Source organism: Hesperophylax consimilis, chromosome 22 (assembly GCF_061612785.1).
Source record: "Hesperophylax consimilis isolate HC1 chromosome 22, BYU_Hcon_1.0, whole genome shotgun sequence".
Lineage (NCBI taxonomy): Eukaryota > Metazoa > Arthropoda > Insecta > Trichoptera > Limnephilidae > Hesperophylax > Hesperophylax consimilis.
In genome coordinates this window covers 3400334-3424326 of record NC_142857.1, presented here as the reverse complement: position 1 = coordinate 3424326, position 23993 = coordinate 3400334, and the positions used below count along the sequence as shown (strand labels likewise).

General features: G+C 34.7%; 3 protein-coding genes across 3 annotated transcripts in view; 1 reads left to right on the top strand and 2 right to left on the bottom strand.

Moving 5' to 3' along the window:
* Positions 1 to 23993, top strand: part of LOC149412660 (uncharacterized) — a 320577-nt gene that overhangs the window by 50390 nt on the left and 246194 nt on the right. The gene's annotated exons all lie outside the window — the stretch shown is intronic.
* LOC149412680 (uncharacterized) lies at positions 15526 to 16132 on the bottom strand. The gene is made up of 2 exons (XM_089645355.1): positions 16076 to 16132; positions 15526 to 15963 (listed from the first exon to the last, which is right to left on the bottom strand). The coding sequence occupies exons 1-2, from the start codon at positions 16085 to 16087 to the stop codon at positions 15526 to 15528; spliced, it is 450 nt and encodes a 149-aa protein (XP_089501481.1). The 5' UTR covers positions 16088 to 16132.
* On the bottom strand, positions 21848 to 22555 carry LOC149412679 (uncharacterized). The gene is made up of 2 exons (XM_089645471.1): positions 22429 to 22555; positions 21848 to 22312 (listed from the first exon to the last, which is right to left on the bottom strand). Exons 1-2 carry the CDS (start codon positions 22438 to 22440, stop codon positions 21875 to 21877), a joined length of 450 nt encoding a protein of 149 aa, XP_089501597.1. The 5' UTR covers positions 22441 to 22555; the 3' UTR covers positions 21848 to 21874.

The following is a 23993-nucleotide window of genomic DNA, read 5'->3' as shown; positions in this document are numbered from 1 at the left end:
AAATGTGTAATATTTATATAAAATAAATATTTTTATTTTTGATGATTAACTTATTTTTAAGATACATTTTTTTTATTCATAGAACAAAGGATAACATAATTTTTTAGCAAAAAATATTAGCCTGAAACAACTACATAAATTGAATAAATCTTCCGAGAAAAAAGAAAATTGAACCCGCAGCCTTCTGAATGCCAGTCAGATTTCAGAAGTTGAAAAGGTTCTCAGTATCTAAAACCCTAGCTGCAGTTTCACGGAATTGGTTCTTCTGCCGAAAAACTTCTAAGCTTTGCCTCCTTTGCGCTGTTCAACTTTTAAAAACACTGACCATTGATTACTTTACACTTTCCAAAAAAGAACTGCTTGCGAGCCGATGGTTTGCATATTGGGACGTATTTTTTTCGCCCGGATACAAAATCACCGTCGTCCGATGAAAATTTAAAGTTTTCAATTTTTTCTGTCCGATTATTTTTTTTAAAAATCTACCGTTTTATTACGATATTGATGAATTTTCAGTTCGAAACATTTTTCATTAGTTTTTCTTAATTTTGATGAAGGGCAGTGAAGATGGTTTTTTTTTCTTTTTTGCTCACTTCTTGTTATTGAACAGAGGAGGACGAACGTTTTTCAACGACGGGTTACCTTTAATTTATTATTTAACATAATCTAAATAGATTAAACAATTGTGGATAACTCGAATCCATCTAACTCGAAGCGTATTATTTCATAATGCAGATTACTGAATCAAAAAATTTTGTGTGAAACAGAAGTTTCATTCGTGATGGCGGTTTTATTGTACCACGTGTCAAGTTCCGACATTCATGGTTTAGTGTTCGTTATTTCAGCCATCCGTTAGTATAAACGACGGAATGCGTGTGTGTCTGGACTCCCTGTTCATTCAACTTCAACTCGCCTGAATAGGAACGGCTACGTCCTACCTTCTCCAGACCCAACCACGTGGATGTGATTGCCACGATACGTTTTAGATTAGTTAGGACAGTAATTATGAGTCCTCAGGTATGAAATTATTGTAATCATTTACTACTTTCAGTAGAGATAATATTTGTTTTATAAAGTAAGTAATACGCATATTGCTTAGTTATTCCTGATAGTTTAATTTCGAAATGGATTACCACTATCCCGAGTAAGTCATGGATGCAGTACCCTGACCCTGTGGACAGAAATTTCTGCTTTACCAGATAAGTGACATACACGAAAATCAGTCAGTGTTTGACGTCCATTGTAATGGAAGTCACTTGCCCTTTTGTCACTTTCTTTTGTTTTTAAATAACATTTACAATGATCGCGTCAAATCGCCTTATCACATGACGCCTGTCGTGGCCACCCAATTGAAAAACCCAGTATCTAGTTCACTGTCTACAAGAGGTTTCGATAAATCACCCTCATCTCCGTGTTGCACCCTTTAAAGCAGAATAAAATCCGTACAACGCTGGGAACTTCAGCACGTATGTAATAATAGTAAAGGTTTGTGGGATAAACATAAAAAAAGATATAATTTTTATTTATTTATTCATGGAAAAAGTGCATGGAGATTATTATAAACAAATTTGTAACCAAATAATGTCATAATTGGGCAAGAGATAAATTAAAAACAAAAATTATAATATCAGTTCTTTGAAGAAAGGGTTTTATTGAAGTTACCACGCTCCATGGGCACCAGCGTTGACCCAAGAAGACTCAACAACGGTGTTGATCTTAGCGGCTGCGTGCTCTGCCTTAGCGATGGCCACTGCAGGGGTGTCCACAACACGTCCATCAATTCCAATGGGAGCGCCTCCATGGGCCCAGGAGTTGAGGGGAGAGGCCCAGCCGAGTCCAGCGTTGTTCCATGCGGCACCATTCAGCTGGTTGGCCCATCCCAGTCCAGAGTTGGCGGCAAGACGTGCTCCCAGCCCCCATGTACCCAGAGGGGCTCCGGCAGCCCATACTCCTGGGCCTCCCCAGGCCTTACCAGCCCAGTTTTGGCTCTCCAATAGACCTTCTCCCCTCCACTGGCCGTTGTTTAGCAGCAGGGGGTTTCCAGACACCAGGGCGCCCAGGCACAGGAAGGTAGCGATGAACTGAAACCAATAAAGAAAAAAATAAATTGATTTCTTACACAGTAATTGTGAAAATGCGAATAAGATTGTCATATTATCAAAAAATGGTTAAACAGAATGTAATATTACTCACAATTGGATTCATTTTGCTTGTGATACGTTAGCCTTTTCAGAGAAGAAAACTGCTTGTGTTTGGCCAGTGCAAGTTCCAAGCTTTATATCATTATTCTAGTAGTGGAGTGGGGAAAGGAAATGAACTATGCAAAAAACTCACTATAATACATCACAGGTTTTTAACTTCGTGGACTAACCATTGAAGAGCAAGGTTGTTATTTGTTTTGGATCAATGTTGACACACGATTTTTTTTTTTCATTGGGTGCATTTACTTTTTATTCTACTTGTTTCTTTCAATCGACCAGAACAACACAAAACATGTGGTTACTTCGACAGTAACCGGAAGTTTTTAAATTTTCGGTTTTTGAATTATACCAAGCAACAAATTAATTTAAACTGACTGAAAGTTGTTGCATACATGGAATATGTTGATTTTATTTACTCTGTATATATATTTTTTTTACATGGATTCAATTATTATTATCATTGTTTTTTCGCCAGGGATTAAAAAACATTAGTAATACTATGTTCTGCTTCGAATTGTTTGTCCATGTTGTTCTACCACAATTATGGTCAAATTACTATTAAATTTTTGTTATATGTTCTTTATTCAGTAAAGTTTATACATTACAGTAAACGGGTAAATTTTTGGCCACCACACTAGGCACATGCCCGTGTTGTAGTGGTCAATTTTATGTTAAGTATAATAATACAAATTAAAAATAAGTTGAATGAAAACAAAATAATATAAAAATAAAATAAAATAATTTATACATCTAAAACAAGTATGAAGTATAAAGGAATTAAAAATAATGCAAAATATCTACATAAGTTTAAGATATATGAATTAAAAAAATAGGTGTGGAAAAGAGAAAAATTTAAAATAATATAAAAAGTATATCAAAGAAAATACGTATTATTGAATTAAAAATAATACAAGGAGCATGTATCAAAAAAAAAGAAAAAATACAAGTAAATTTGTGTAATTAAAATAGAATTAAAAGTGTAGTAAAAATACTAGTACATTAAGTACAAGTGTATTTCGAAATAATCAATAAGTACCAGGTGAGTTGAACTCACTGACAAAAAAAAGTGGGTGTGTCAAGCCTACGCAAGACAGAAGTGAAACTTCTAGTATTCCTCTCTCTCTATTTTCATTTCATCATCTCTATTTTCTCTCTTAGGTTAGTTTGAAAATTAGAGGTTAAATAATTCAACGACGAAGCATGGATTTGCTTTTTCTAATATTTTCTTATAGATGAATGACGTTCGATTAATGTATAGTTCCAAAAATTTTCAATTTATTCACAAGTATACAATATTACATAAATAACAATATTACAATTAAATATCTCGTCACTACTCATTTTTAACACTGAAATTCTGTACCAAACCGTATGAACCACAATTTATGAATGTGGGTTCTGTTGGTTTGTCGGTTTCTTACCTTTGTCGTCTGCGCCTCGAGCCGGTACAGCCGAGATGTTCCTGGTCTCGAGGAACTGTCTCACCTTACTGCAATTGCTTTCCTCGAAGGTTCTATCGGAATTATCCACATTTTTGGAGGCAGCACTACTCACTAAAACCAGCAGCAGCAAGCTGAACGCACAACACGTATATTTACACGGCATTTTAAACATATTTTTTAAAGTTTATAACAACTTCCTCGACAGTAAACAATATTTATATACTGGAATACGAATGGAACGGCAAAGCGCGCGACGCGAGCGCTCTCGACGGACGACTAAACCAGACTGAACGGCGGACGGACGGTACAGGAAAGCCCTGTCCACGTCTGTACCACAGCTAAGGCATGCGCCAAACAAAATTATACTACCGAGTAAAAAAGTACTTAAATAAAACACATAAAAACTTTTATGCGCATGCTAATGATTTGTTGCTTTTACTGAAAACAGTGATCGGTGAACGGTGAGCGGTGGTGGGGGTACCCGCATTTTCGTGTCGATCCTGACTCGGTTTTACTCCGTCCACGAAAATCCATTACGCGCCTAAAGAAGTTTCACTTCAAAAATATAATTTCTATTTGGGAGGCTGGTATAGGTACCACCGCCCCACGAATAATTCCTGGGATAAGCATCTTCTCTACCATAGGCCACCCTAAGTGGCTTGCTATGTTTGACTTGGTTGGTGGTGTGGTGAACCAGACTAGGAGAGGCCAGTTAAGGTGACCGGACTTTCTCGACTCATTGCCTTGCACCGTAGTGGGACCGATGGATTCATACATACCCAGCCCTAACCTCTTTCTACTTACAAGAACCTTCTCTCCTTTATCTCCTTAAAAAGACTCTCCCCACATAGTTATATTTGACCCGAAGGAAATTATCTGCTTCATAGCCTCCTAGGTGGACCAATGTGATATATATCTATAATATATATAATTAATAATATATATAATATATATATATATATATATATATATATATATATATAATTTAAAAAAAGTTTAGTTGTAAGCGTAGACAATAAAGGTGCCCATCGGTATCTCGAGAGTGATATGATAGAGAATATGATAGGATTTTATAAAATCACAGAAAGCTAACTCCAGGTCACATAACGGCCTGAATAGTGGAGACAAATTTATAACGGACTCAGAATCTATCTGTCAGAAATTTGCAGACTACTTTCAATCTGTGTATGATAGTGAAACCCCTAATCTTAGTACAGATTTTACGCGAACAGAGGTCCCATGGAACGTAGGTAACATTTCCCTAAGATTAACGAGCCCGACAGAGGTAGAAGCTTATATCCGTAAACTGAAGACTGACAAGGCTACAGGGCCGGATGGAATCCCTTCCAGTACTATCATTAGCATAGCGCCAATGATAAGTGAAGCTCTTTGTCATATATTTAATACCAGTATTTTGACTTCTACTTTCCCCCAGATATGGAAACTGACCCTAGTCAGTCCCATTTTCAAGGCTGGTGACAAGACAGACGTCAAAAACTACAGACCGGTAGCCGTATTATCAGTGCTACCAAAACTATTTGAAAAAATGATTTGTGACAAATTAAGTCTCCAGATTATGCCATTCATTGGAGAAAATCAACACGGTTTCCTTCCAAAGAAATCAACAGTCACAAATCTGCTTACTTTCTCGAGATTGGTAGCCACCGGTTTAGACTCAAGGCACCAAACAGATGTAGTTTACACCGACTTTGCCAAAGCATTTGACCGTGTTAACCATGATATCTTACTGAGGAAAATGTTTAAACTAGGTTTCGACCTACCAACACTAAACTTTTTCTCATCATATTTAAAATCCAGAAAACAATTTGTTTCGGTAAATGGACATAATTCAAAAAAATTCTCAGCGAAATCTGGAATTAATCAAGGGTCTAACCTCGGACCGCTGTTGTTTCTAATACTAATAAATGACATCCAAAACTATGTTAAGAATAGTAAATGTCTACTGTTTGCAGATGACCTTAAAATTCTAATGGAAATAAGCTCCCAACAAGACTGTCTTAAAATGCAAGCTGATCTGGATGCACTATCTGAATGGTCGTTGATAAACAAATTAGATTTCAATACAAAAAAATGTGTCACTATGTCTTACACTCGCTCTTTAAACACTATACTTTACGATTATAAGATAAAGGGCGAAACACTATCACGTGTAAATTCTGTAAAGGATCTCGGTGTCGTCTTTGATCCCGAACTGAAATTCTCTGGCCATATATCGCAGCTCACTCAGTCTTGCTACAAACTTCTTGGATTCGTCATTAGGACATGCAAGCAGTTCAATAACCAAGATGCTATGTTAGCATTGTTCGATGGCATACTGAGAAGCAAGCTGGAGTATGCGAGCGATGTTTGGGCACCGTACCACCAGAAGTACATTGAAAGATAGAGCAAATCCAGAAGAAATTCCTCAGGTATGTCTATATGCGGACGCATGGAACCTATCCCAGGTTCATGCACCATATCGACTTACTTGAGGAAACCAATTCTGTGAGTCTGGAAACTAGGCGGAAAGCAAGCCTAGCCACTATATCTTTCAAAATTTGGAACAATTTTATTGATAGCCCATTCCTCTTGGGATGCTATGATTTATATGTACCAGACCACTACAGCCGAAGTCGATACCATGACTTATTTAGAGTACCAAATGGCAAAACCGACGTCTTGGCAAAGCAAAGCATGACGAGGGGAGTGGTGCTGTTGAACGAACTAGCAAAGAATTTGGATGTAAATGACTGTTCTTTAAACGACCTAAAACAATTTTTGAAGAGTCACTTACCCAAATGCTGATATGATGTAAAATTATACTGTTTGTAAAATTGTATTGAATTTTTTGTAAAATTGTATTGAATTTGTTTTAAATTATACTGTTTGTAAAATTGTACTGTAACTGGAACGAATGTTCTGTTGTACAATAATAAAAAAAAAAAAAAATAAAAAAAAAAAATATATATTTTTAATAATCATGCATCACCGATTGAGTTACTCTCTATAGTGCGTAGAAATTGTAAAATCAACTTGAAAGGAGTTTGTGTAGGGATTGGACAAGAAAAATCATATTATTTAGTGATACTCACTTTATTGGATATCCAATTTTTGTAGAAAGTTTTTTCTATGGGGTTAACAAACGCTTTGTATCTATTCCCCGAGTATAAAAAAATATTTTGTTGTATTTTAATCGCCTAATGTTTGTCAACACGCGAGAGTGCAATCACTTCACAAATTGCATCATGCACTTATTATTGGTTGTGATTCAGGGTAAAAGACTCTTGGTTAAAAACTAACAACATTACATGTATGTCATTAAACCTATTTATTATTGCCAGCCGGGATACAATTTGATTAATTTAATATCACAGAAGGACAAGCCATCTTTTACCTAAATTTAACATTTCTGCATTATGGTATATAAAATATTTGTTAGTAATTTTTTCAGAGATCTGATATGAAATATGGTCACTATTACCTTCCATCGTAATTTTTAATCAAGCAAAATAAAAAAAAATTGTTATCACAAACTGTTACGAGGCTATAATAGAAAATAACACGAAACAACATTGATGCTTTCAAATTTAAAACATTATTTGTTTAACTGTTTTACCAACAATTTGCCTTCAACAATCTCTAAAGCTGAATAAATGGCCTCCACTCAATCATTGATTATTTGCGAGGAGTATTAAAAAAAATAAGTTGCGCTCTTTGCAATCTTGAAATCGCGTAGTTTAAGGTATTATAAAAATACACATAAACATAAGCATCAGAAAATTTTAATAATTTTGAACGTTTTTATTACTTTTATAGTATTTAACGGAATGACACTGTTAAATTTTTATCCTGATTACCCTGGTGAAGTTTTGGTCAAACAAAACCGGTTGGCGAATAATTTTAAATAAGCTGATGATTAAAAACAAAGATCAATTGTGAAAACGAAATAAAATAAGAGTCAGGAACAAAAAACTATATTTTGGTTTTGGGTATCGCCGCCCCGGGGACCATTTATTGGAAAACCAACACATCTGTCATAGGTTACTCCAAGTGGTTCGAAACGTTTGGTGATTTAGCAGGATTGCCCACCAGCTGCATGGCGTGCCGAGTCTGGAGAGGAAAGGGCGATTCTGGAGAGAAATATGTAAATACATTCGTATGTACATATCTCCCAATCAAACCATTTTTGAACGCTTACTACGGGGCCTTAAGGCTTTAAGTAGTGTGGGTGCTGAAGATGCTGAGGTGGTAGAGAGATAAATAAACGTTTTTAATGAAACCGACAGAGTATTTATTAATTGTTACACAAATTACTTAAGTGACATAAATGGCAGATCTTGTTAAACACTGATTTGGTACTGGAAGTATTGCTCGGAAAGAAAAGGAGTCGCACCGTACTGTCTACGATCCGTCTTGCAGATTGAAGACGCAGCGTTTATATATGTAGGTAATCACGCGGTTCGTCTTGTCTTGGAGAATGTTCCCGAAAAGTCTCCAGGCTCTCGAACGTCCAGAGGATAATCCGGTGGTAATCCGATGCTATCGTATCTTCTCGTAGGTAGTCGGCTGATGATTCACCACGCAGTTGCAGGGTTGCAAGCTGCGAGCCTAGGTAAGTTTTAGAAAGTTTGTTTTTTACTTTAAAAGCCACGCTGTTTTGTGCGCAAGTAAATGAAATTTTTGGAAGCTTAAAATATCGGCAACTTCTCGTTAGATAATTGTTTTTGTCTTCTTTGTGTAATATAATTTTATGTATTATTTAAATAAACATCTCGGACGAAATTGAAGATTTTTTGCACACTTCACTTTGAAGAAAAGTTTACTGTTAACGTGAGGTTTGACAAAATTATAACCTTGCCTTACCTTACCAATTTGCAACCTTAAAAGCAGAATAAAATATGTTTGACTCTGGGTAATTCAGCGATTATGTAATAGCAATAAAGGTGTATTAAACAAAGACTAAACAGCGATTATAAACACTATTTTCGTTTATTGATTGAAAAAGTGCAAGAAGATTTATAAACAAATTGGTAACCAAAATATTGACATAGTTAGACAAACGGTAATTTAAAAACAAACATTATAATATCAGTTCTTTGAAGACAGAGTTTTAATGAAGTTACCACGCTCTATGGGCACCAGCGTTGATCCAAGAAGACTCGACAACGGTGTTAATCTTAGCGGCTGCGTGTTCTGCCTTAGCTATAGCCACTGCAGGGGTATCCACAACACGTCCATCAATTCCAATGGGAGCGCCTCCATGGGCCCAGGAGTTGAGGGGAGAGGCCCAGCCGAGTCCAGCGTTGTTCCATGCGGCACCACCCAGCTGGTTGGCCCATCCCAGTCCAGAGTTGGCGGAAAGACGTGCTCCCAGCCCCCACCTACCTAGGGGGGCTCCCAGGATACCAGCATTGGCAGCCCATATTCCTGGACCTCCCAAGGCCTGACCAGCCCAGTCCTGGCTCTGCAGCAGACCTTCTCCCCTCCACTGGCCGTTGTTCAGCAGCAGGGGGTTTCCGGACACCAGGGCGCCCATACATAGGAAGGTAGCGAAGAACTGAAAGCAATAAAGACAAAATTATATTAATTTCTTACTTGGTGACTGAGAAACTGTGAATATGATCGTCATGTTTTTTTATTTTTTATTTATTTATTTAAGGAGAAAACACAGATACAGACAGTAATTAAAAGATAATTTATGTTATCAAAATACTGTTTATCATAATGTATGTAATATTACTCACGATTGGATTCATTTTGCTTGTGATACGTTAGCCTTTTCAGAGAAGAAAACTGCATGTGTTTGGTCAGTGCAAGTTCCAAGCTTTATATCATTATTCTAGTAGTGGAGTGGGGAAAGGAAATGTACGCTATAAAAAACTCACTATAGTTAATAACAAATTTATAGCTTCGTGAACGACCACTGAAGAGCAAGGTTGTAACTTGTTTTGGATCAATTTTGTACACACAAAGGAAAAGTTTGTTTTGATTGAGTGCATTTACCACATTTTGCTTTCATTGAAATAGAATAATACTATTTTAAAATGCACATATGCTACTTCCACAATGAGCAGCTTTTTTGGAATTTCGCTCTTTATAGCAAACAAGAAACTTAAACTGACTGAAAGTTTTTACTCACAGAGAATAAGCTAATTTTATTTACTTTGTATTTTTTTTCAAGGACTCAATTATGATTAAGCATCGTTATTTAATGATGCTTAATAATAATTATAAAAAAATATATTACCCTACTAAATAGTAGGGTATTAAAAAACTTTAAAGATACTGCATTCTGCTTTGAATCGGATTGTTTACCCATGATCAATATCTATACCAGAAAGAGAGTCAAATGACTGGTAAATAATAATTGTCGTGTGAGTTTTTTTATTTTATTTTTTTTATTTTTTTTTGATTTTTTTTTAACCATACATGGTTACATAAAATATTGAAAAATGTATAAAAAATATTGAAATAAATGTACATAATCAAAAAAAATCCCACGAAGGCGAAGCCTGAGTGTGGGTATTATAAGTATTTTTATCTTATTTCTATGGTTTAAGTGGAGATACAATATTAAATATAAATTTAAGTTATTTTAAAAGAGTTATTGTAGAGATGCAATACAAGAAACTAAATCATGTAACATGTAAAAGTTTTAAAATAACACAAAAAATAAGGTAAATACTAGTTTTTGAAGACATCTTAAAAAGTGAATTAGCAGACAAAGCATTACAAACAATAAAATATATCCGCTGTTTTGTATGTATGTGAAATAATAAAAAAATAATGTATACATGGATATAAATGTTAAAGATAGCTTTGCTAAAACTTATAAGAAAAAAATATCTAGTTCAGTGTTTTTTAGCCAAGATTTGATGTACTTTTTAAAAGATTGAAGGTTTACAAACGTGTCCCTTTTAAAGTTAAAGTTAAATTCACTCATAACGTATTTTATGAAGTTTAATTTATAAATACTGGTTAGTTATCAGAAATAAAATATGATTCATTGGGATAAATTTCATGCAGATGATATGTGTAAGTCAATAAAGTTACCCTTGTGATATTCAAGTGAATGAATTTCGTGTAGTTGGTAAAGACGAATCGAAAGGATATTTTGCAGAGATTCGGAGTAGGAAAATTATCTTCTTTAAAAATCGAAAATTAACTTCGGGGCATCATTTTTAAATACATCTATTTGAATTTAATTTTTGTTTTCGGTAATGAATGAATGCAAATCTTGAGATAGGCTTGATGTCGATGACAATGCATTTATCAACTTTTGGTGGCAATCATGTGCACACACCTGAATTATTTATATGATTAGCGCATACATGTGTTATGTTCAGTTTAGAAAAACAGAAAAACAATTACTTGTTTTGAAAAGAATGTATAAAGATTACTCACTTTGTAAACAGACGTTCCATTGAAAATTTCCATCACTTTATTTAAATAGAATGGATATAAAGCGAATATTCATAATAATTTTGTTGCTTTACATCTTAGGTATAATAAATCTGTAGTATTATTTTTAATTGACTTTGCAAATTGCATTTAACACGTGTGTGCAGTAGGTCATCGTATACGCATTTCTCTGAAATTGGACGACATTAGAGCAGTTAATATGCGAAATAAATGTCAGTTCTACCTGTTTTTGGCGAAGTTGGTAGAGTTGTCAACTTGAATTAAATACTAATTAATTTTTAATATATTTTTTTTAACTATGTTTTTAACTTCTATTTAAAATAGATTTATTATAGTAAAAACATGTTTTTAAGGGTTGAATTTTTATTTAACGAAAAAAGTCACTTTTTTTAAACCATTCTACACGTTTACATGCTCTATATATACATTTATTGTGACGAAGTATAAATAGTAAATAGGTTTGGAAAGTGTTAATTATTTTGATTAAATGGTAGTGACTACAAAATGATTGTTTTCATTAAAAATAGATATTCAATGAAGTCATTTTTTTAATTTTAATAGTGCACAAGAATCTCAACTGCTCTCATCCATCTGGAAGCAGTGAGACTATGGCATACTCAATTGAGGTATGTTGTGAGGATTAATGTAGTGGGGAGGGAAAAGGTAATGGGGAAGAGGAAGGTGGAAAATATCTGACTATTTAAATCTAGTAACGAAACACGGCTAAATTCATTTCAAGATACGTTTCAATTCTAAATTATGGCCTTACAGCAGGGTGATACTGATAGTATCTTCCACTCTGGAACATGCCGCAAATATAAGTAATATTATTTTAAATGAATAAATTGTGAAATAACGCAAATTAATAAAATTTACTAGCGCACGCCAGTATTTGAACCAGCAAACTTCAGACTGCTAGTCGAGAGCCTTACCCCTCGACCACGGAAGCCGTAGAGTTAGCTTTATTGCGAAAATTGCATTTAATATGATTCATTTTTAAAATTATGTTATTTAAAGATTTTCCATGGTTTACAAATTAATTTTGACATTGTGTTCTATTTTTAGTCTGATAATGATTATCGACAAACAACTAACTAACTAACTAACTAACCATCACGCCGTTTCCCCGCAGGGATAGGCAGAGAGGACCGCCAAACAACTCGGTCTTGGCACACACTCCTTGCCTCATTCACATTCATACATCGTCTCATACATACTCTTCTATTATTCTGACTCTTGACATGGCCCGACAAACAAAAGAGCAATTAATTCACAAATTGCATCATGCAATTATTATTTGTTTTGATTCGATGTTTAAAGGTCTCTTGGAAATTAAAAGCTTGCATAACACGTCATAAAACCAAATTATTATTTTGGTAAATAGCTACATTTTAGTTCTAGCCGGGGTAGACCCTGCAGAATAATTTAAAATTAAGATGAATATATTTTTCTGCAATAATTGCAAAATATTTTTGCGGCGTCATTTACACTTAAATAAAATTGATAAATTTGTATACACCACTATTTTATCAAAAAGTGCATGTTTTAAAACCAATGCTTTCTTCTTCAGGATAAACGTATAATGAAAATAGACAAACAATATTAAAAAAAAAACGATTATGTAAAATAAAAAAAGTTATCGTAAAATGTGTAACATGAATATAAAATAAATATTTTTATTTTTGATAATTAACTTGTGTTTAAGATACATTTTTTATGCATAGCACAAATGATAAAATATTATTTTTGACCAAAAATTATAAGATTAAATAAAAAACGGGACGTGAACTCGCAGCCTTCTTAGTGCTGGTAAGGTTTCAGATCCTGGAAGGGTTTTCAGTATCTGAAACCCTAAGCTGCAGTTTCACGGAATTGGCAATCTACTGCCGAGAAACTTTTAAACTTTGCCTCCTTTGTGTTGTTCAACTTTTAAACATTGACTATTGATTGCTTTAGACTTTCCAAAAAGAACTGCTTGCGAGACGATGGTTTGCATATTGGGACGTCTTTTTTTTCGCCCGGACACACAATCACCTTCGTACGATGAAAATTCACAATTTTGTTTTTATCATTATTTCAACATTTAGGTAACATATATTATTATAATATAAAGAAGAGTGACGGTCGGATTGTTTTTTAAACAAATCTACCTTTTTATTACGATATTGGTGAATTTTCGCACACTTGACTTTATTAATTTCATAAACATGCAATTATTTGACCCTGACTTAAAGTAATTGTTGGATCGATTGCAAATTGGTGTTTTTTAAATTATTGGCGACATCGGATCCAGGGCAGTGAAGATGGTTGTTTTACGTTTTTGCTCACTTCGTGTTATTGAACAGAGTAAGACGAACGTTTTCCAATGACGGGTCACCTTTAATTTATTATTTAACATAATCTAGATAGATTAAACAATCGGGGATAACTCGAATCCATCTAACTCGTAGCGTATCATTTCACAATGCAGATTACTGAATCGAAGAATTCTGTGGGAAACAAAAGTTTCAATCGTGATGGCGGTTTTATCGTACCACGTGTCAAGTTCCGAAATTCATGGTTTATTGTTCGTTATTTCAGCCATCCGTTAGTATTAACGACGGAATGCGTGTGTGTTACCTTCCTCGATAATTTTCTTATTAGATTATTACTAACAATCTTGAACAGGATACCCGAAATATCGCTGACACTCTGAACCCGGTAGTGTGTGCCCAACTGAAAGACATATAACTGTTAGGTGTTAGCTCCATCACTTGTTAGGCCCATCTGGTGCCTTCTGACGGATCAGCACGGAAGGGTGAGATCTCTGGGCTCCCTGTTCATTCGACTTTGACTCGCCTGATGAAGCACCACTACGTCGAGGGTCCGGCCGGCCTTCTCCAGATTCAGCCACGGAGATATGATTGCCACGAACCATATAAGATTAGTTATGACAAGGTCAACGTAGCTTTAGATACTATGCCACAAAAATATTCAACATGCTCCCAGAAAATATTAAACTGAGTCAAACACAGAAAAAGTTAAAAAAAATATTAAAATTTGGATTTATTCAAATGATCGAGCATATACTGGTGCACTAACCCCAACGCCTTGTCACTGACAGATATTGTAGTATGTATGGTGATAAAACTTGCTGTATTTGTATTGTGTATATGCAAACAATAATGTAACCTAACCAAACGCCTTGTCATTGATAGTTTTTATAGTATGTATTGTGCTAAAACTTGCTGTATTTGTATTGTGTATATGTTAATAAAAATGTAACCTAAAATAATGTATTGCTGTATAGGAACCTATATTAAACATTTATAAGTAAACCATAGACTAAATGCGAGAAATAATTAACTAAAAAATCTGCGTCAACACAGGTTCGCCTAGCTAGGCAGGTTATGCACAACTTAAAATATAGTATATTATGCCATTTCTATATAACACTCATACAATTATGGGTATAAATGTATTGAATAATCACTTATCCCCCTCAGTAGAGATAACATTTATTCTAAAGTAAATAAAATGTATAATGCTTAGTTTTTCCCAATTGTTTAATTCCGAAATGGATTACCACCATCCCGAGTATGTCATGAATGCAGTACTCTGACACTGTGGACAGAAATATTAGCTTTACCGGATAATAAACCTAAAATAATGGATTGCTGTATGGGAACCCATATTAAACATTTACATATTAGCAAACCATAGACAAAATGGAGAAATAATTAACCAAAAAATTAAAAATTCTTCCTCAATACAGGTTCGCCTAGTGAGGCAGGTGCACAACCTAAAATATAGTATATTATGCCATTTCTATATAACACTCTTACATTGAAAAATATTTTTTCTTATATTAGAAACTGCCGTATTATTGTAACATTATTCTTTCAACAATTTCATTGTTTCTAACTGACATATAATTATACAACTTACTAATGATATATTATATTTATTCTGTAATTTTTTGATGAAATAATTAAATTAAAAAAAAAAAAAAAAAAAAAAAATTCACATACACCGAAACCATTATAATGCAACTCACTTGCCATAGAACTTTATTTTGTATGTAAATAAAATTCACAATGATAACAACAAAATTGAAAATATGCGTCAAATCGACTTATCCACTGACGCTTGTCGTGACCAACTATTTAAAAAATCCCAGTATCAAGTTCACTGTCTACAAAATGTTTCGATAAATTACCCTCATCCCCTTGTTGCACCTTTCAAAGCAGAATAGTGTCCTTGCAAAGCTGGGGACTTCGGCAAGTAGGTTATAATAATAAAGGTTTATGGAACAAAACATAAATAGCAGATTCAATTTTTTTATTTATTTATTGATGGTAAAAGTGCAAGTAGATTTTTATAAACAAATTGGTAACCAAAGAATGTCATAATTTGACAAAAGATGATTAGAAAATAAAAATTATAATATCAGTTCTTTGAAGAAAGGGATTTTATACGTTAAGTTACCATGCTCCATGGGCACCAGAATTGATCCAAGAAGACTCGACAACAGTGTTGATCTTAGCGGCTGCGTGCTCTGCCTTAGCGATGGCCACTGCAGGGGTGTCCACAACACGTCCATCAATTCCAATGGGAGCGCCTCCATGGGCCCAAGAGTTGAGGGGAGAAGCCCAGCCGAGTCCAGCGTTGTTCCATGCGGCACCACCCAGCTGGTTGGCCCATCCCAGTCCAGAGTTGGCGACAAGACGTCCTCCCAGCCCCCACCTGCCTAGGGGGGCTCCCAGGATACCAGCATTGGCAGCCCATATTCCTGGACCTCCCAAGGTCTGACCAGCCCAGTCCTGGCTCTCCAGCAGACCTTCTCCCCTCCACTGTCCGTTGTTCAGCAGCAGGGGGTTTCCGGACACCAGGGCGCCCATGCACAAGAAGGTCGCGATGAACTGAAAGCAATAAAGAAAAAAATTAATTGATTTCTTACACGCTGATTGTGAAAATGTGAAAAAGATTGTCACGTTATCAAAATATTGTTTATCATAATGTAATGTTACTCACGATTGGATTCATTTTGCTTGTGATACGTTAGCCTTTTCAGAGAAGAAAACTGCTTGTGTTTGGTCAGTGCAAGTTCCAAGCTTTATATCATTATTCTAGTAGTGGAGTGGGGAAAGGAAATGTACGCTATAAAAAACTCACTATAGGTAGTAAATAACAAATTTATAGCTTAGTGGACTTCCACTGAAGAGCAAGGTTGTAATTTTTTTTGAATCGATGTTGTACACACAAAGGAAAAGTTTGTTTTGATTGAGTGCATTTACCACATTTTGCTTCAATTGAAATAGAATAATACTTTTTTGTTGTTTGTTTTTGGGGTGTTATGCCGTGTTGCGCTAACTCCTTCTTTAGCCAACGTTTCGGACAGCATTGCAGTGTCCATCATCAGGGCAGATCCGGTAGATCCGAAGATTAAAGAAAGGCTAAAGGCTAAAGAAGGAGTTAGCGCAACACAGCATAACACCCCAAAAACAAACAACAAAAATGCTTTTGGCCGTGAGAATCTAAAAACTTACTAGAATAATACTATTTTAAAATGCACATATGCCTCTTCCACAATGAGTAGCTTTTTTGGAATTTCGCTTTTTATAGCAAACAAAAAAACTTAAACTGACTTAAAGTTTTTACTCACAGAGAAAAAGTTAATTTTATTTACTTTTTATTTTTTTTCAAGGACTCAATTATTATTAAGCATCGTTATTTAGTAGGGTATTAAACATCTTAAAAAATACTGTATTCTGCTTTGAATCGGATTGTTTACCCATGATCAATATCTATACCAGGAAGAGAGTCAAATCACTAGTAAATAATAATTATAATAATTGTCATGCGAGTTAAATTCACTCATAACATATTTTATGCAGTTTCATTTATAAATTCTAGGTTATCACGGGTTAGTTATCAGAAATAAAATATGATTCATTGGGATAAATTTCATGCAGACGATATGTGTAAGTCAATAAAATTTCCCTTCGTTATTTCGAGAGAGATATTCAAGTGAAATTTTTTTTGTCTAGTTCGTAGAAATGGTAAAGACGAATCGAAAGGAGATTTTGCAAAAAAATCGGAGTAGGAAAATTATCTTCTTGGCTGCTCTTTAATTCATCTATTTGAATCGGTAATGAATAAATGCAAATCTTGAGAGAGGTAATTAACACACTCCAGCGAGGCAGATAGGCTCGCTGTCGATGACAATGCATTTATCAACTTTTGGTGGCAATCATGTGCACACACCTTAATTATATAGATTATTTAGCGCATACATGTGTGAAGTTCAGTTTAAAGAAAAACAATTACGTGTTTTGAAAAGCATTCACCAAGATTACTCACTTTATACACAGACGTTCCATGGAAATTATGCATTACTTTATTTAACTTGAATTTAATTTTTTTGGATATAAAGCGAATATTCATAATAATTTTGTTGCTTTACATCTTCTAATAAATCTGTAGTATTATTTCAAATTTACTTTGCAAATTGAATTTAACACGTGTGTGTAGTAGGTCATCGTATACGCATTTCTCTGAAATTGGACGACATTAGATCACGAAATAAATGTCATTCTACCTGTTTGGCATTTGGCGAAGTTGGTAGAGTTGTCAACTTGAATTAAATACTAATTAATTTTTAATATTTTTTCCTTACCATATTTTTAAAATTCTATGTAAAATAGATTTATTATAATAAAAAAAATGTTTTACGGGTTGAATTATTATTTATCGAAAATAAGTCAATTTTTGTAAACCATTTTACACGTTTACATGCTCTATATATACATTAATTGTGACGAAGTACAAATAGTAAATAGGTTGGGAAAGTGTCATTTCTTTTGATTAAATGGTGGTGACTACAAAGTGATCGTTTACATTAAAAATAGATATTCAATGAAGATATTAATATCACACAAGAATCCCAACGGCTCCTATCCATCTGGAGGCAGTGAGACTATGGTATACCCAATTGAGGTATGTTGTGAGGATTAAGGTAGTGGGGAGGGAAAAGGAAACGTGGAAGAGGAAGGTGAAAAATACCTGACTATTTAGATTTAGTAACCAAACATGGGTAAATTCATTTCAAGGTACGTTTCAATTCTAAATTATAGCCATACACCAGGGCAATACTGAGAAATACAAAAGCAAATATAAATAATATTAATTATTATTTTTTGGTAAACTAATGTTTTTAAGACAAGATTTTTTTATGCATAGCACAAAGGGTAACAATTATTTTTACAAGCAATAATTATCACATTGAAAAATCTCCTGATATAAGATACATGACGCCAACGGGACTCGAACCCGTGTCCCTTCGATTTCCGGTCGACAGCTCTGACCACTGAGCTATGGCGGCTTATCTCTTATCCGCGAAATAATTCAATATATACTAGTGTTTCATTCAACAATTACTGCTTGTTACATTTTTTCACCTGAAAACAACCAACTTTATTTTATATGAGAAAGGCATTGTAAGAGCTAACTCTCTCACTAGATGGCGTAGAGACAAATTGTCTACATTTTTAGGTGAAATACTTGAACTTGTCAAATATTAATTATTATTTTTTGTTAAACTAATGTTTTTTGTTTGTCAAGATTTTTTCATGCATAGCACAAAGGGTAACAATTATTATTAATTAATAATGAATTAATATTAATAACGAAGGGACATGGGTTCGAGTCCCGTTGGCGTCTTGTATCTTTTATCAGGAGATTTTTCAATGTGGATGAGTGTTTCAGGCGAATAATTATTGCTTGTAAAAATAATAAATAATATTATTTAAATTAATAAATTGTGAAATAACGCAAAATAAATAAAATTTATTTGGGCACGATGATTCTTTTTTTAAATAATGTTATTGAAATATTTTCAATGGTTTACAAATTAATTTGACTCTGTGTTCTATTTTTAGTCCGATAATGATCATCGACATACAAAAGAGCAATCACTTCACAAATTACATCATGCAATTATTATTTGTTTTGATTCGATGTTTAAAGGTCTCTTGGAGGTTAAAAGCCTGCATAATACGTCATAAAACCAAAATATTATTTTGTTAAAGTAGCCGGGGTAGTTCCTGCAGAATAATTTACAATAAAGATTAATATTTTTCCTTCTGCAATAATTGCAATATCACTTCACGGCTTTGTTTTGACTCAAATAAAGTAAATAACTTTGGATACACCACTATTTAATTAAAAAGTGCATGTTTTAAAACCAATGGTTTCTTCGTCGGGATATACGTCAAATGAAAATTAGAAAATAGACAAACAGGTATAGACAAACAAGTATCTAACTAGTTATAATTATTTAAAAAAACAATTATGTAAAATAAACAAAGTTATCGGAAAATGGGTAACATGTGTGTAAAATAAATATTTTTATTTTTGATAATTAACTTATGTTTAAGTTCAATTATTTTTCATGCGTGGCACAGAGGATGAAATATTATTTTTAGGATAACATTATAAGCCTGAAGCACCTATATAAAGTGAAAAAATATTCCGAGAGAAAATACATGCCGCCGACGGGAATTGAACCCGCAGCTTTCTGATTGCCGCGCCGGTCAGGTTTCAGATCCTTAAAGGGTTCTCAGTATCTGAAACCCTAAGCTGCAGTTTCACGGAATTGCCAATCTACTGCCGAGAAACCTTTAAACTTTGCCTCCTTTGTGTTGTTCAACTTTTAAAAACATTGACCATTGATTATTTTACACTTTTCAAGAATAACTGCTTGCGAGCCGATGGTTTGCATATTGGGACGTATTTTTATTCGCCCGGACATAATCCCTGCCGTCCGATGAAAATTTAAAGTTTTGAATTTTGTCTGTCGGATTATTTTTTAAGCAAATCTACCGTTTTCTTGCGACATTGATGAATTTTCACACACTTGACATTGAAAATAAGAAAAAGTTTGTTACGAAATAACTGATTTCATAAGCATGCAATTGTTTGACTCTGACTTAAAATTGTTGAATCAATTCGAATTGCAAATTGATGTTTTTTAAATTATGGTGACTTCGGGTCCAGGGCAGAGCTCCGCAGGGCAGTGAAGATGGTTGTTTTCCGTTTCCGCTCATTTCTTGTTATTGAACAGAGTGTGTCGGATGTTGTCCAATGACGTGTCACCTTTAATTTATCATTCAACATAATTCCGAGGGATTAAACATTCGGCGATATTTTTTTTATCTATCCAACTCGAAGCGTATCATTTCGAAATGCAGATTTCTTTAAGAATCGAAGAATTCTGTGTGAAACAGAAGTTTCAATCGTGATGGCGTTTTTTTGTACCGCGTGTCAAGTTCCGACATTCATGGTTTAGTGTTCGTTACCTCAGCCACCCGTTAGTATTAACGATGAAATATGCGCGTGTTACCATACCCGATAATTTGTGGGCTTATTACGAAAATATCGCTGCCGAACCTGGTGGTTCCGGACCCCTCTGAACCCGGTGGTGTGTGCCCAACTGAAAGACATATAACTGTTAGGTGGTAGCTCCATCACTTGTTAGGCCCATCTGGTGCCTTCTGACGGATCAGCACGGAAGGGTGAGATCCCTGGGCTCCCTGTTAATTGGACTTTGACTCGTCTGATGAAGAACGACTACGTCGAGGGTCCGACCGGCCTTCTCCATATTCAGCCACGGAGATATGATTACCACGAACCATATAAGATTAGTTATGACAAGGTCAACGTAGCTATAGATACTTTACCACAAAAATATTCAACATGCTCCCCGAAAATATTAAACTGAGTCAAACACAGAAAATTTGGATTTATTCAAATGATCGAGCGTATACTGGTGCCCTAACCCAAACGCCTTGACAGTTATTGTAGTATGTATGGTGATAAAACTTGCTGTATTTTTATTATGTATATGCAAACAATAATGTAACCTAACCAAACGCCTTGTCATTGATAGTTTTTATAGTATGAATTGTGCTAAAACTTGCTGTATTTGTATTGTGTATATGTTAATAAAAATGTAACCTAAAATAATGTATTGCTGTATAGGAACCTATATTAAACATTTATAAGTAAACCATAGACTAAATGCGAGAAATAATTAACTAAAAAATCTGCCTCAACACAGGTTTGCCTAGTGAGGCAGGTTATGCACAACTTAAAATATAGTATATTATGCCATATCTTTATAACACTCATACAATTATGGGTATAAATTTATTGAATAATCACCTATCCCTCACAGTAGAGATAACATTTGTTATCTTAAGTAAATAAAATGTATAATGCTTAGTTATTCCCAATTGTTTAGTTCCGAAATGGATTACCACCATCCCGAGTATGTCATGAATGCAGTACTCTGACCCTGAGGACAGAAATATCCTAGCTTTACCGGATAATTGACGTACACCGAAACCATTATAATGTAAGTTACTTGCCCTAGCACTTTATTTTTATGTAAATAACATTCACAATTGCAAATAGGCGTCAAATGGCCTTATCAAATGACGCCTGTCGTGACCAAACATTAAAAAAATCCCAGTATCGAGTTCACTGTCGATAAAATCTTTCGATAAATTACCCTCATCCCCTTGTTGCACCCTTTAAAACAGAATGTCCGTGCAACGCTGGGAACTTCAGCACGTATGTAATAATAATAAAGGTTTGTGGAAAAAGCATACATGGCAGATAGGTATAATTTTTATTTATTTATTCATGGAAAAAGTGCAAGGTGATAATTATAAACGAATTTGTAACCAAATAATGTCGTAAGTTGGCAAGAGATAATTTAAAAACAAAAAATATAATATCAGTTCTTTGAAGAAAGGGTTTTTATTGAAGTTACCACGCTCCATGGGCACCAGAATTGATCCAAGAAGACTCAACAGCGGTGTTGATCTTAGCGGCTGCGTGCTCTGCCTTAGCGATGGCCACTGCAGGGGTGTCCACAACACGTCCATCAATTCCAATGGGAGCGCCTCCATGGGCCCAAGAGTTGAGAGGAGAGGCCCAGCCCAGTCCAGCGTTGTTCCATGCAGCGCCACCCAGCTGGTTGGCCCATCCCAGTCCAGAGTTGGCAACAAGACGTCCTCCCAGCCCCCACGTGCCTAGGGGGGCTCCCAGGATACCGGCATTGGCAGCCCATATTCCTGGACCTCCCAAGGTCTGACCAGCCCAGTCCTGGCTCTCCAGCAGACCTTCTCCCCTCCACTGACCGTTGTTTAACAGCAGAGGGTTTCCAGACACCAGGGCGCCCATGCACAGGAAAGTAGCGATGAACTGAAAGCAACAAAGACAAAATTAAATTAATTTCTTACTTGGTGACTGTGCAACTGTGAATATGATCGTCATGTTATCAAAATACTGTTTATCATAATGTATTTAATATTACTCACGATTGGATTCATTTTGCTTGTGATACGTTAGCCTTTTCAGAAAAGAAAACTGCTTGTGTCTAGTTATTCCAATTCCCAAGCTTTATATCATTCTCCTTCTAGTAACCCACAGTGAGGTGGGGAGAGGAATGGCGGAAGTCCACGCTACAAAAACCACAATTTTAATGCTACGTAAACAAACTGCACAATGATTTTATTTACAGGTAGATTGATTTATGGGTGCATAGCGACGATTATTAATTCATTTATTTAAGAATTACATAGTTATTGAATTTAAGAAAGTAATTATTTAACCTAGCATCAGTCGGTAGGTACTCATTAATCAAGTACTTACATATAGAAGTAAACCGTTTAAATTTAGACCCGCGATTTCACATAATAATTCCAATATTGCGGACGATTTAAAAATTTACAAAACAATAACTAATCATAATGACTGTAGCGTTTTGCATCAAATCTTGTGAGGCTACAAGAGTGGTGCACCCTTAATGAACTGTTTCTCAACATTGAAAAATGTCAATCAATAACTTTTACCCGAATCAAAAATCCCATTAAATATCAATATAGCATCAACAACAATGTCCTAAAAAGAGTCGAACAAATTAAGGACCTTGGTATATTATTTGACAGTAAATTAACTTTTGTTCCTCATATAAATGAAATAACCAACAAGGCCATGAATTGCCTGGGGTTCATTCTGAGGACGATAAAAGAATTTAAAACAATTAATTCCTTCAAATTGCTTTATACTGGGTTGGTAAGAAGTAATTTAGAGTACAACTCAACAATCTGGGCTCCATTTTATAAGACTCATCAGCAAAAAATCGAAAGAGTACAACATAAATTTCTAAGGTTTATTAATTACAAACTTGGAATACCAATCGAAGAACTTAATTATACATGTCTAATGGAATTACTAAACCTAAGCGATTTAACTACAAGACGCACAGTGAGTGACTTAGTTTGCCTTTTCAATAAATCTAATGGCAACCTGGACGCCCTCGATTTAACGAGCTTAATTAATTTGCGTATACCTACCCGTGATACCCGTTTAAATGCTCTATATTTTGTTACCAAATCTGCCAATAATTATTTCGTAAACTCTCCAATTCAAAGGCTTCATACACTTGGAAACAAATATAGTTCAATTGATGTCTATCATTTCCAATCGGTTTCCAAATTTAAAACCAAAATATTAGAACTTTTAAAATAAAACAATAAACATCTAGGTATTGCACCTCCTATTGAATTATTTCCTCAAGATTGACAAAACAGGCTTATACCTACAAACTATCATGGTTAGATTTGCTTTTTGCTTGGTTTTATATGTCTAATGGTGAATGTTATATTATTCCTTTACTATTCTTTATTTATAATCTGCACAATATTTTTTTTATATAAACTATGTAAAATGGCTGACCATCGCCCTCGATTAAGCAGACCACTACAACCAGTCAAACGCAGTATAATATGTTAACAATAATGCCAATAATAATTATTTCGTTAGCTTTCTTACTCAAAGACAAGTGTCGTATTGTATCATGTTACTGCTGCCACTACCTAGC